This window comes from Micrasema longulum, unplaced genomic scaffold, assembly GCF_059751315.1.
Source record: "Micrasema longulum isolate JH-2025_06_02 unplaced genomic scaffold, ASM5975131v1 h1tg000682l, whole genome shotgun sequence".
NCBI lineage: Eukaryota > Metazoa > Arthropoda > Insecta > Trichoptera > Brachycentridae > Micrasema > Micrasema longulum.
In genome coordinates, this window is record NW_028277878.1 from 34,380 (window position 1) to 49,868 (window position 15,489).

The window sequence follows — 15,489 nt, forward strand, 5'->3', positions numbered from 1 at the left end:
TTGTGTATTAGCTCTAGCGCCTATTCGGCACTTAAAACAGATATTCAGGTATGTAGTATGTAGTATGTAGTGTGTAGTATGTAGTATGTAGTATGCCAGTACAGGAATGGACCCTGGTTCGGAATTCGTAAAATGAAATGTGAGCGGCTTAGTCGTCTGTCAAAGATTATGTTCCGTTTCTCATAAATCGCGGGCGAGGTTTGAACCCTCACTTTCTTGCGACTTCGGTCTCAAACTTTTCGCAATTTGTCAAGGCAATCTTCCGCCCGAGGGAGATAGAATCATTGTCATTTTTATCACAAAGCTAATTTATACAGTTTTGTTGTACTTTTTCTCAAAAGGCATAAAGTTTTTATTGAAGTTTCGGGAACGCTGTACTTAATATTGTATTGAAAAAAACGTTAAGCGAGATTTAAAAGGAAATGAGAAAAATGAGCTTTTTTTATATTTAACCAAACTGCTTCCAGGATTATAAAAAAATATAATGGTAATTATGAGAAGCTTCATTGTTAAAAAGATTTGTGCTAAATGTGTTTTTGTTTACCACATTTAAGTTCTTTGCAGAATTCCATCCAATCTCAAATGCTGGTATTAAATAATTTATTTTTTATTACAGAATCCCCAGAACATGATCTTCTACACGCGATAGCTGTTCCATTCAGCGATCCACAATTCCAATACTTTGACGAGGGACTGGATGGTTTTCCTGCCTATGGACTAAAACCTGGCTCAAGAATCAAATCGCCGTACAGACTCTTCATCCCCGAGAAGCTCTACCCGGAATTCGCCATTGCTACTACAGTCCGACCTAGCACGAAAGAAGGCGGTTTCTTATTCAGCGTACTTAATCCTCTCGAAGAAGTGGTTCAACTAGGTGTTCAGATCATTCCAGCGGGACAAGAGCTGATGAATATATCTCTACTCTACACGGATGTCAACTCCTTTATTAGGTCGCAGAAGATCGCTAGCTTCAGGGTGCCCAGCTTCGCAAAGAAGTGGACCAGGATTGCTCTGAAAGTGACTACGGAGAACGTGACGCTATTCTTCAACTGCAATGAGTTTGACACGCAAGCTGTTAAGAGGGAACCCTTGGAGCTGGTGTTTGATTCTGCTTCTACTCTCTTCATTGGACAAGCGGGACCACTCATTCGGGGAGCCTTTCAAGTAAGTTTTTTCACTTATTGCTCAAGAGTTCCATTTGACTTATCTTAATTATTCACTTAAAATCAGTTTTATTTCTTGTCAAATGTTCATTACAAATAATTAACTATGCTTTGTTATTGTGAAGAAATAACTGGGTGATGATCTACGAAAAAACATTTTTTTGATTAATTTCATCTTAATAAATTTTAAAATTAATAAAATTTACTTGCCCGTGATTTTCAAATTCGAGACTGATATTTAATTTTTAGCAAAATATTTTATTTATTTATCTGAATGTTTTAATTCGTACTTGTGGAGATTCTGTCTTGGTGAAACATTGCGCTTCGCGGATTTAAAGGTAGGACGCGGTAAGTACATATTATACACAATTTTATATTGAGAATTGGAAACGTTTAAAGATACATCATACTACTCGTATATTAATATATACGTTTTTCATCGAGTTCAACATAAATTTAGAAATTCAATAATGAAGATAATAATTATTTACTAAAAACGGTTCCGAAGGATTTCGGAATAATTTGTCGACCACCCTTGTCAACAAAGATTTTTAAACTGAAAAAGAATGAAGTCTTACAGCAAATATAACCCAATTTAAGGGCGGAAGGGACGGTGTACTCAAAGCTTTTCTGTATTTTGACTATGTCAGTAAAGCCATTAAAAGCTACTAAAAGACACCAGACTCATATTTTTTATATCTAAAGCTAAGAATATAGAATTTCTCAATTAGGTTACTTACTTTAAATGTTACTTAACCACATTAAAATTGATTTATTAATTGGTCTCTTTCGTTAAAGAGTGTTTTTGAATTAATAATAAAGTGCTCTGATTTTTTAATATTCGGATTAAACATTCATACGATAAGAAGCATCTAACGAATTCATATTATCTACTGGAAACATAAGAAAGCGCGATGTACATACATAGATGTAAACAAAATCTGTAAATATTAAAATCAGCGTTTTCAGTTAACTCTAGAAGAAGAAAAAAAGGTTTTTCACAATTTCAAAAATCAAGAAGTTGAAAAAAATGTACATTTCTTAAGAAGTTAACGTACTTATTTAATAAAAAAAATAGGTGTACTTTTTAGCAAAATAAAGCAGACAATAAAATATTTCTCTGCATACAATTATCGTTTTTGGAGGTGAAACCAAAGGTCAAAAATTGGTGATTAATTTATATAACTAGCGATTTTAACTGCAGTAACTCGTATAATTTATACAATTTTACCATGTTTATAATGTAAATGTACGTGTCATGTACATTCACATCAATCCATCAATATAAATGTTATCATTTAGTTAAAAACAAGATGCAATTTTAATGTGTAATCACTTTCTTTTAAATTAATATTGAGTCACAAAGTATTCGTATAGTCACTACTGATTTCGCTGAACCAATAAAATAGCGGAAAAATGCAAAATCTCCATTAAAAATAATTGCTTTGATATGTAAATGTATTTTATTTAAATAAATTACAAAAAGCAATACTTTATTTTTCGGTTTTAACACGTTTTTTCCCCTTGGGTGATTCCCCAAAATAAACCAGAAAACATTTTTAAAAAAATACTTAGCTCTACGTTACGCCTAATTACTATTTACGTCATAGTAAAGGATTTGTTTGCTTGCAAGAAATGCAAGACAACGTATATATTTTCAAGAAACTTTAAGCACGTCATAGAAGATTTACAGCGAAATGTAAATCTTCCCTTATTTACACATTAAAACCTACTCAGGAAGCAAGGCTTGAATAAGTAATCGGAATTCTTTATAAGCTCACAGGATTAAAGAATATTTAGGAAAAGCAAAGCGCTTATGGTAGCGATATAAAGAACTTGCGCAATCAAAAATGTATACCTCTTTAGATAAAAAGATACAAACATCGCTAAGAATAAATAAATTAACATTTTAAAAGCTGCAATTTTCGATTAAAAATAATATGACAAAAATTGTTGTGACAACGTGATTTGTCCTTTCTTCTACAACACGAGTATGTGAGAGATAATGTTTTGGTTTTATTTTTTAAAAAAAATTATGATTTTCATAAACGCTTTTTGTTTTCTTCAGTGAGAAAAAGTTTTATGAATACAAAAAAATTATATCTTACCCAACCCTATAAGTATTACGCAAATTCCAATTTTTAATAACACCTATTCCATATTTTTTTCTAATCTATCATATTGTAATAATCGGTTTACGAGTATTTGTGGATAAAGTTGTATTTGTTTAAATGTTTCATCGCGTTACAGAGCTCTAACTCCCAGTTTCTTGAGCGGAATAACTTGGATGTAATCACAACCAGTGTTAATTAAATCTTGTGATCCCCCCATAAATAAGCTTTAGTTTTTGGCAGTTTGGTCCTATTATGACGGGCAGTACGGTCATGTTCTACGTTCACTGACCATTTTGTGATTTATAATCTGAATAGGAGTGAGTCTAATTAAAGTTCGGAAAGACGGTAATCTATCGGCTTTTGTATGACATATTGCGCGGCTTAAGCCTAAAAATCGACACTTTTGTTGGAGCAAAATTGTCAGCCATTTATTATCCTACAATGCTTGGAAACATCTGATATTATGAAGAAATAAATGGATATTCTTTTTTACCGGTTGAAGTTTTTGTCTTTTTAAGCGTTTATTTTTTTTTTTATTTTATGAAAATAATTCCTCAGTTTTTTATCAGTGGAAAAACTTAAAAATCTCGTATTTAAATTAAAAATAAAAATTTATTTCATATTTTGGCAAAAAAAAAAACACAAATAAATAATATATTACAGCTTTTTAACTTCTAAGTGCTTGTAAAAACTATTTATGTTAATTTGGTATGTATAAAAATATTTTAAACATTTAAGTAGAAAATATTTTTCTTTTACGCTGAAGATTAACCATATTGAGTTTTTGATACATGGACTTTGGAGGCAAATCTTATTGATCAACGAAATTATTACGTACATTGTTTAGAAATGTTAACAATTATTATATGGTTTAATAATAATTTGATATAAGTGAATATAAGGACATTCATATATTATGTTTGTACTATTTTACGACTAAATAAAAAAATGTAGGTACGAGTAAATTGTTATCCTTTTATTAAGGTATTATTTATAAGTAGTAAATGTGTTTTATCAATTCAAAAAATTTAGTATCTGTAGTTTGTGATACGAAAAACGATTCAAATGATTTTTTTCTGAACGTAAATTGAGAATTGTAAATTAATTTAGTTCAAATATTGGGAGTTCCATTTAAAGTATTATGACGTTTTATTTTTTGTATTTAATTTTTTTTTCTTCTTATTATTACACAAGCCTACACAGAACATGTAAAAAATAATTAAACAAAATACGATAAAAAAATCCAACATAGGTAAAGCTTGTACGTGGGTGTACTGATTTAATCAGTTCAACGTGAAAGCAAGATTTTATGAACTAAATTACACATACAATTACACATACATGCACACCAAGATAGTTCAATTTCTTATTTTTTTGGATTTCAAAACTGCCCTTTGGGAAAAAGGAAAAAAAAACATATTTGCGATAAAATATTTGCCGAGAGAGTGTTGAAGTTTAGGAATTTTAACATTTTCATGGTACTATTAAAATTTTCTTTTTCGGTAAGCAGATGAACAATTTCTTTTTCTATTTGTTACAAAGATAAAACATAAGCAAAATGAAAAATTATATACATTAAGCAGTTTCAGATTAATACATATAATACAGTTATTTTATACGTATACAGTATTATGTCTGTATTATTTTTATTTGATTAATAATTAAAACTAATGTCTGAGACAAACTATTATTGAAAAGTTTATCGGGACAAAATATATTTTAAAACTTTGTTTTCTTTATAATGTATTCAATCAAATATACGCGTTATTGATATTGTAATAACGTGTATATTTGATTGAATAAAGACTTTAAAAATAAAAAAAATCACGTCTTGTGTTAAACATCGGCATTAATTTTCTTGATTTCAGCTGTTTGTTTTATAAACCGGTCCCTTTTTTGGTTTCTGAAGACAGAAACTGTCGCTTTCCTAACTATTTTTACAATTTGTGTAGCTTGACCGTGACAGGAAAACACATTGATGGAAGGTTATATGGCCTACTGAATAATTTATGTGTCTGCCAATGGTTCTAAAATCATCTTATGTGTAAATTGTTAAGGATTTTGAGGCTCTGTCAGATTATATCGATTTATCGAATCCACATAATCCGTTGCACAAATATAAAATTCCGATAATCTTGTTGTTGCAGTTACAGTCCGTTTTATTTTGCAGGCTCTTGAAATTCTGTTCAAAACCAAATTTTCTAGCGCCGTCTTCTCTCGTCAACTAGTATTGATAAAATAACATTCTCAGAATAAAAGGCCAGTTTTTTTTCAATAACTGAGTCATAATAATTATACATATCATTTCACTGGACAAATAACGAGATAAACCAATTGATTGATACAAATGCTGCACACCATAGATATTTGATGGTTTTGTTTTTATGTTGAATCACATAGGTGCATGAACTTTAATAATGTCGTTTCACTTAAATCTTGGATGGATTATTGTAAGACACATTTAGCTTATGAATTCTGTTTGCGGTCGAAGGCAATTTTGAGTGCCAAATTTTTGTAGGGGTTCTCTTTGACAGAATTTAAATACAATGTTCAGAACTGATAGCTTCCCAGTGTCCATTAAAAGCGCCCCTTAATTCCGCCGAATAAAGTGTAAAGATCGTCATCGACAGCCTTCCAGGACGGCGTGAGCCCCCAGGTTTAAACAAAAGGCAACTTGGGTTTAGGTTCTCCTGAGGCATGTGCAGCACGTGTCGAGGCCAGGTTCACCGCCGCATTCTCAAGACGGTCGTTTTAGTCCGTTCTTGGAATTCAATGTTAGTTATTAAATCAAACCACCTTATATCTAATATTATTCTCAAGCACTTACTCTAAAAACTCAGAAGTTTGGTATTTTGAGCTTTGGTAAGGTGCCAAAATTCGCACTCATATAAGAGTACTATACAAGCGTTGAAAAATCGGCATTTACTTTTGGGCTAGTAAAGACTAGAGTTCCAGACAACACGCATAATGTTAAAAGTTGCTCCAGCAATTTCTAGGCGGGTTGCGAGCTCTTTGTGCATGCTTCCATCCTCAGCTATGTGAACTCCCGAGTATTTAAAGCTGTCAGCTTTCTCAACCCTCTGTCCATTATAATAGAGAGGCTGATCAGGGTTAGGACAGAATTTGTTGCACATAATCTGAGTCTTTTTTGTATCAATATTAAGACCCAGACGAGTCGAGTGTTCCTGCAGTGTGTCGACAATTTCCTAAAAGTCATCATCAGACTTTTCAAAAAGAACTGCTTTATCTGCATACTCCAAGTCGCACAACTTGAGGGGGGATTTCACTTCTATACCTCGATCAGTTGGTATTGATTTGCATTAGATAAAATCCATCAGTATGATGAATAAGAACGAATATTGTAGTGAATGAATAGGTACCCACATCCTCGTTATAAAATATTATTTAAATGCTTAGGACCAATTGAACGTAGTTTTGCAAAAAGCAGCCAGCCATAAAAAAGTGAAACTGAGATAATAGCACTTTTGTGAAAAGAGAGAATAATCGAATCTACACCACAGTTGGAATGTTTTTGACTAAAACAAATGATAAATAATGAAAACGCTAGTTTTTTTTTACATAACAAATAAAAATTTAATTATGGTTGACCAGTTTTAATGTTTTTTAAAGTACAATAAGATTTTCCTAGTGCTGTTTTTTGTAAATTGAGAAATACCGTTTTTGTGATTGATACCATTTTCAGAAGGTGAAATATACAGTTTTTTTTCTGACAGCGGTCTGGCTGTTTTTAGTAAAACATAGGGTTGACCTTACTGCACCCGATAACATAAATATATATATTTTTTAATTTGTGGACTGGCTGCTTTCTGCACAACTACGTCCAATTACACCACGAAAAGTTGACAAAGTTGCATTTTAGTCAAAACATGTGAAATAAGATGTTTTGTTTTTCTCTTTTCATGTAACCTGTTTTGCGCATTTGAAGGAAAACAAATTTTGAAAAAAAAAAATTGGGGCAAATGGTCCCTAATTTTTAATCTCACTTTATAGTTGTTTTAAATTTTCTACATTGGAATGTAATTGTTTTTTTTAGTTAGGTATTTTCAGATTCCGGTGAATTAAATGACATTGGCACATAACCGTGATCATTTTATATTTGCAACTTTTTTTTATACGGCGCATTTTCGCGTTTGCAGGTATTGACGTTGGTCGTGTATATTGTAAGAGGCAGACAAGTTCATTAAGAATATACATTTTTTCCTGTCTCACAGTGTGATACATGAATGGAGAATCCCGTTCACAATCGCCCGTTCGTGCGCAGTTTATTCACTGGAGGCAGACTAGAAGCGACTAGCGACTAACATTCCCATACTCGGTACGTTTTTAAATTTGGGACGTGCTTCCCTTAAATCTACTAGATCCACCAGCCCAGAGCAAATAAAAGAAGGAAACACGGATTGTATGTTAAGCGGAATCGTATTGAATTCTTTAGAGTACGAGCAGTTGAAAAAATTTAAAAATAAATATTTAACTTTGTTTCTCCGCTTCGAAATCACCTTTGTCTAACAATCCAACCCGAAAATTCATTTCCTGTAACCAGTTTGACTTGTTTAAGGGCACTTCTGAAATGTAAAATCGAATACCGAGATATTTGCGGAACTGGAAAATACTACACTTGTCGAAACGCATACATATGTTCGTATTGTATTTTATTTTTTATTTCGTTTTTGAAATAATGACATTTGACAAAAAAAAACTATGAACATAAATCAAATCGTACAATATTTACTAGATGTTAACTAGATGTAAAAAATAAAATATAAAAAAAAAGTATATATATGTATATACAAATGTCAATCATGAAGTTTCAAATTATATTAAATAAATTGTCTATGTTTAATGAATTTTTGTATGTGTATGCGCATGGGTGTATGTATATGTGTGTGTATGTATGTATGTATATGTGTGTGTATGTATATATGTATATGTGTGTATTTATATGTATCAAAATGTGTATACGAGTAAGTGTATATTTTATTAGTCCGTGCTTTCTATTAACTTATAAACCGTGTAAAATGTTGTTGCTTAGCTTGTAACGGGGTATGTACCCTTGTTAGCTGGGCAAAGGGAACATAAAATTGTATTTATGATAAAATATATAAATTAAATAAATAAATGAAAATTACATTTGATGATTCTACAAATATAAACTTGTTTTAAAATTGAAATTTGAATACAAGTTTGCCTGGATAAAGCTTTATATCGATACATTAAGATGAAAGCTAGAATTTTACATTTTAAATTCATCGAAATAAGTTTTGCAATTGTTTTTACCATTCCATAGGATCTTAAATAAATAAAAGCCATTAGTCTTTTGTTTAAATTAAAATCGAAAATCAAAATCCAAGTTTAAATATTGGAACTTATAAAACATGTAGTTTATTTTAGAGATTTATGATACTATTAAAAGATTTACAATATTATAGTGCAGAAAATTACATAAAGAAGATTTCTTCCTATCGAAAACCATTTTCGTTCGAAATAGGGTTTATCGAGGTCATTTTAGTGGTCAAACCATTGTCTAGAACTAGCTGGATATATACAGTAAATGAGTTCGCTAGTGGTTGGTTAGGCGTGATACTCATTTTTTTTTATTATGTTCTTTATGAAATGTGAAGTTACATACTTTGTAATACATTTAATAATAAAAAAAAACTATTTCATCGTTATCTGTAATTTTGATAAAAATTGTTTTTGTTGGAAAAAAATATTTAATTGGCTTCAGTTTTGTCGTGGAAATTTCTTGATAGTTTTTTTAAAGCTTTATTGATTTGTTTAATTATTTTGCAAGAAACACAATCAGTTATAAAATAAACAAAAAATAGTGTACAAAGTTTTATTAATACATACAATGTTTGTGGCAAAAATGGATTTCACACCCAGATTGAAATTTATTTCAGCAAAGAGGAAAACATTTTTCCGAAGGGAATAAAGAAGTCTAGGTATTTACAGGGCTTATGACCAGTCATAAAATAGTTTAAATGGCCACTTTACAAACATATAGATTATTATTTTTTTACAAAACGTGGTTCAGTAAAAAAAGAGTTTTTTAAATATTGTTTTACTGCAATAAGAAAATTTTAACCAGGTTTATGCATGAAAACATACTTTTTAATTTAATGTATTACGTTTATAACTGATAATGATAGCCGACACAAGGTCTTAATTTTAAAATTTATTGACGTATTTAGAAAGACAGGATAGTAGGAATACATAAGATAAAATGGGTAATTTATTATACATGTAACCACGGAAATTCTATTATCAAAATAGACAAATTTATTACGCCCATTAAAACTAAGCTCGGTAATACATTCAACTTGCATTACATAAAGCGCGTTCATTGTTCCACAGAACAGTAGGATACCATTTTTAAATATCGAAATAATGAATGGGCTATCGTTGAATTAATTCATAAAGTCCACTGAAGTTGTACATTATTTGTACCCCTTCATTGTGTTATGAATGAATGTCGACAATAGTTTAAATTGTTACTAACCTTGCACCTTGATCACGGAGGTCGCCATTTCATTATTTTCAAATTTAAATGATTTAAGGAAAAGATTGTTGAGAAGAAAATATGAAAGTCTAGGCACATACAAGGCATATGACCCACCATTGGCTGGGTGATCCATCTGGTGCACTTATCATGTGGGTGAGATCCATCCGGCTGAATAATTTCACCTACTAGGCAACGCCTGAAAACAAATTTTTATGTTTGTGCTTTTTTTTTTACCAGTTAGTTTAATTTTCAATGTTTTGAGTATGTCCAAATGTTTGTAGATAGGCTAGATTTCCTGAAATAAACGGTAAAACAAATTTATTTATTTTCTCAAAAATAGTTTATCCCACATTTTTTGAGACATAAGTCCCAACTCCATGGGACCAAAAATACCCTGTTGAGTTAGAACGAGCAATCAGTTGACTAAAAAATACGAGTATATCATCACAAATATTTTATTGGTTCAGAAACATGATAATAATTAAACAAAATAAATATATGGCGCATCAATATGGTATGAAAAACTTTTAAAGAGTTTACCACTCAAATTCCTCACACTAAGAAAAATCCAGTCCTTAACTACTGTCTTGAAAATAGTTTTTATCCTTGAGAGCTAAATACGTTTATTTTACCATTCAAATTTCTTAGTGAAAATTATTTGTGGAAGTTTATTGTAATTTATTATAGAAATAAAAAAAATCTTAAATCCATCAATTAAGTAACCAGTTTTATAGTTTAAAAAAAATACTACAGGTGCTGTGAGGCTACCTAAGCTTGTGCTTTTTTTTGTGCAGTCGTGTCAGCATCTGTATTATAAACATGTCTAATTTAATGATAAAGCTATTGGTTACGAAAACGTCGCATAAGCGATGAATCTTGTCACTGGCTATCCGAGTGGACTTAAGGATCACTCGTCTTTTATTAAAATAATAAATCTATTTTTTTGGGGCAACTGAGCACTAAGCTTGTATCAAATACTGATATCTTCATGTATCTTTTTAAGCAAAAATGTAATTTGGTAAAATCCAGATTATGTTTTTTGATTCAGTGAATATCCATCATGGTGGATATACATTAATTTAAACAATTTTAAGCTGTTCGTTAGTTAGGGCTCTAATAACATATATTGCGACTAATGTTTAATACTAAAAACCACATTCATCTGTCGCCTTATCTCACCACTGACTCGTACATTGTGTAAGAACATGCCTTTGAACTTTTCCCTACTACTAAGTCGTTGCTTTATGTCCGAACAATACTGCACACATACTATATGACGACATTTTTATTGCAATGTTGAACTTAAGAGAAAATAATGATGGCTTGAAAGCCACGTAATTGGACAATTTTCTCAGTACCCTTCGAGATTTTTCAACAGTCGATGGAAAAATACCATTCATTTTATCTTAATCGTTTCTTTATTTAATAGATTTTATAAAAATAATGTAATGAGAAAGATAAAATATTGTCATCAGTCATCTTTATTCCGGAATCGGACAAACGAAATTTTATTTCTTGTTTTTTGTTCCTTTCTAGACCTTTTATGATGTTTTTGGTACTTTTTTTTTTGGTACTAAAAAAAAATAACTGTTAAACTACTTTGTCCCAAAATTATTTATTTTTGTTACCCAATTTATCCAGGTTTTTTTTAGTCGAGGTGGAGTATTGTATTTCTATTGGTATTTTTTTTTTCAGATTCCTACATTTTATTGGCTTATATATTTTTTTTTAGGACTTGTTTTTTTTGCCACGCTTATTATGTTTTTACTTCAAAATATATGCTCCATTTAACTGCTGTAAATTCAGTTCGAGGGTCTAGTGGGATAATCAGATGTGGCCTTGTTAAAGAACTTTTCTGATGAAAAAGACACCACAGAAAAAAAAACCTCAATTTGCAGAAGCCAGTCAGCTATTGACACAATTTGTAAACTTATTAGCCTTTAATTTTTCTATTTTATTTATCAGTTCATCTCTTAATAGTTTATTTTTTATATTTAATCTTATTTTTTCAGTACTACACGGATACAAATAAATGTATTTGGTTTTTCGTTTGACTTAAAACATTAACAATTTTACAAAGTCATTCAGCTTTATAGATATAAAACTGACGTATTTACAAATCATTTTCAAACATTAAATATACGTAAGAAAATAGTTATATTTATCAGACGTCATGAACAATACATCATAAAATCTTGATATGATTTATTTAGTCTAGTTTAGTATATTTTTTACATAGGATTCATTGAATCACTTATAAACGTCTATAAATTACAATTATATGATACAATAAATTCAACAGTTTGTAAATTCAACTCAACAAACGAATAAATTCAAATCGACAACACAATAAATAATGAAACTAAAATAAACAAATACAAATCTAATGCCAAGCTGACTGGACCTGCAAATATTCTTGGACTCCATAGTAGCTCCTATCAAACAGCCTGTGCTTAGCAAAATCTTTTTAAAAAAATTCTCGGCAAAGCCTGAATTTCAAGAGGTACCTCGTTGTAAAATTAATGCAGTTTGAGGCAATATATTTTTTTGCAGTCTAGTAGTGGGCACAACTAGATTATCTGTCTCTGTCGTGTTGAACCCACGGAAATCTCCATTACTCTTAAAATCATAAATGTTTTTGTGTACGTAGATCAGGTTTTCATAAATATATCGACGTTAAATGAGATTTATTGAAACAGAGTGGATTTTTTTAAAGGGAATATAAAGATCTTCGAACATATTTCCAAAGCATATTACATATCATTGGCTGGTTAAAGTGATTACTTTACATACTTTATTGATGTCGGTGAGAATTACTATCTTTCTGAATAATTTTATCTACAAGAATAGGCTTAAAAAATAACATTTCTATTACTTATTGAAACACACAATATTTGTAGCATGTTTCAACGTTTGTAGGCTAGGCTGAATTTCACCTTTTTACGGAGTTACTAAATATCAATACATTTTTTTCAATTAAATGTTTTCTATTTTTCTACACAACGGTTTCTAAGATAATACGTAACAAAAGCAAGAGCTTACGAATAAATACGAGTAAATCTTTACCTTTATCACACTTTAAGTATACCATCGAGAAGGGATGTTGACATTTTTATTGTCGTGCAAAATCGGCGTAGATATAGACACTTGAATGCATGAAATATGAAATACTGGAAGAGGAAGACAAACACAATATCTTTAGTGAACGTAGTCAACAATAAAGAAATAATCTCACATTTCGATTGTTTGCACATTAGGATAAACCAATACACAAATGCTTGCTTGAAATATCTCTTCAGAATTAGGCACAAAGGTAAGAGATATTTTATTTTTTCCCTACGTGAATCAGCGACATATTTTCATTTTATGAACTATTCGTTCATTTATTATAAATATTAGAGTATATTTTTAACACAAAAATGAGCAAATGAAATTTTAGATTATTTTTCTACTTTATGGGTCTTCTTCGTTGTTCTTCAGTTCTAAGAGTCGCAATCATAAGTAATGTTTTTCTCAGTCATTCTATTCACAAAATACCTACACTCTTAACTACTCTGGGCTCTCTCCACAGCTTCATGCAGGCTGACACGTGACAGTCTTCACCTGATCAAACCAGCGAGCTGTAGCTTTGCCTTTCCTTCACCTCGGCATACTGCTCATTATTGTTATTTTCTCCATGTTTTCTGGGTCACGTCTGGGTGCGTCTAAAAAATTGCAAAATAAGTTGGCGGCATTAGGCCTATAGATTCATGTTTAGTTCCTCAGGTAGCTGAGAAAAGACTCAAATTTTGGTTGAAAATAAACTGGACCAAAACGAACTTTATGTTTTTCGACAGAACCAATATGTAACAACCATCGAATATACTCCAATTTATTGAAATGTTGATATGCAGGTAAACGTCGTTTTACGCCTGAGTTCTGTTCCTAGAGACAGCGCGCAGCGGCGTTAAAAAATCGCCATAAAATGAACACAAATATAATAAAAGATATAAGGTTAGGTTTCGTGTCGAAATTCAAAGAACAATCTTACACGTTTATTCAATACATATCCTATATATATTCAAAATAAATTATAAATATATTTAATAAATACAGTTTAAATTCGTTTACAAAATAAATAATAATCTCTTAATATAATTAATTATTATTTATAATAAATACTAACTCACTATTTCGTCGGTACTAAATTAAATTCTCACACTTTTAAAAAAAAAACATCCAATTTCATTTGCTTTGATTGTTGCGTCCTATCTCTACAAATATTTTAATATTCTTTTAATTTTAATACTAATAAAATAATAAATATGATCAAACCCTATTATTTTTCTTAAAAATAAAATAAAAACTAACTCGGAAACAATTTCACACACATAATAGGCTGCTTGCGTACACGGTAATAAAATAAAACAACGTGTAAAAGTGTGTCTGCTATCAGAATCACGGCGCCTACTGTCGTCTGGTGTCGGCCGAGCCGGGGAATCCCACTCCGGCACCAACCGGCGCCGCGTAATTGTAGATTGGCGTAAATCAAACTGGCGATGGCGCAAAACGACGTTTACCTGTATTTCGTTTATTTGGTTCATCCATTTCTGCAAACAGTGCTTGCGTAACAAAAATCAAATGACGCGTCCAAATTGAATGCAAAGTTTTTCAAGATAGGATCAATGTAACCAGAAGTGTATTAGTAAGTACGCTTATATTTCCAATAATCTCATATGGCGCAGATACGGGGACAATTAAAGCCCCTGATCAGGAGGAAATATATGTTTTTAAGATGTGGTGTTGGCGTTAAATGTTGAGTATTCCACGGGCAGCCAGAAGAACGAACGTTTCTTTACTGGAGAAAATAATTATTATTGGTAAATGTATAAATTACTATTTGTTTTTTTTCATTATCCAATAAAATGAACATACTAACTACACAGACGTATTTTTTTATTTTTAAAGTAAATTGGTAGTTCAAAAATATTAATCATCATCATCATTCCCTTATTTCCGCCTGATGGTGGATAAGGTACTGTAATGTAAAATATCTCCAAATGCAACTTATCTCCATCATTGATAACATGAGGTAAGATGATCAGACTTGTGGTTCAGGTGCTAATCCAGAAACCATAGAATATTGCATTACAAAAGTACTTGACGGATTTTTGGTTCTATTTTAGATACCGCACTGTATTCTTTATTAAATCTTGAAACGGGGGGAAAGAAAAACGCGCAAAATTATATTTTTTCTATGAAAATATTAGTATGTACAATATATACACAAAAAATCAACAATTCAAAAACGTTTGTTCGAGATTATGGTTCTATTTCACACACGGGATTTTTTATTAAGACATAGACAAAGTAAATAGACTGAAGAAACGACTACCTCGTAGTGTAGTGTTTGGTGCATTCCTATCGTGCTTAAGCTCCCTAGTCCGAATCCTGGAAAAGTTTACATTATTTATTTTTTATTTTTTATGGTGGTTGTACAATGAAGTGTTTCGTTGCTCTGAACTGGCACGTGACGCGTAAGACTGATCACATAAGCCTTCTGTTATGGAAGATATTTAATTTATTTTAACAGTTTATTCACATAAACGGTTTACATACATATGCCTAAGGGTGGGTATTTGCCTTAAGGCAATTTCTTCCTACTCACCCAGACCGTTTAATTATAGGAAATCAGTGGTATATGATATTG

At 30.9% G+C, this 15,489-nt stretch overlaps 1 protein-coding gene across 1 annotated transcript in view; it reads left to right on the plus strand.

Annotated features, from left to right (window-relative positions):
• Positions 1 to 616: 616 nt before the first annotated feature.
• Positions 617 to 15,489, plus strand: part of LOC148279673 (uncharacterized) — a gene marked incomplete at its 5' end in the record, with an annotated part of 532,408 nt that continues 517,535 nt past the window's right edge. Inside the window, one exon of the mRNA XM_088229586.1 lies at positions 617 to 1,164. Coding sequence (XP_088085712.1) covers positions 617 to 1,164 — 548 coding nt within the window. The remainder of the gene's footprint in view (positions 1,165 to 15,489) is intronic.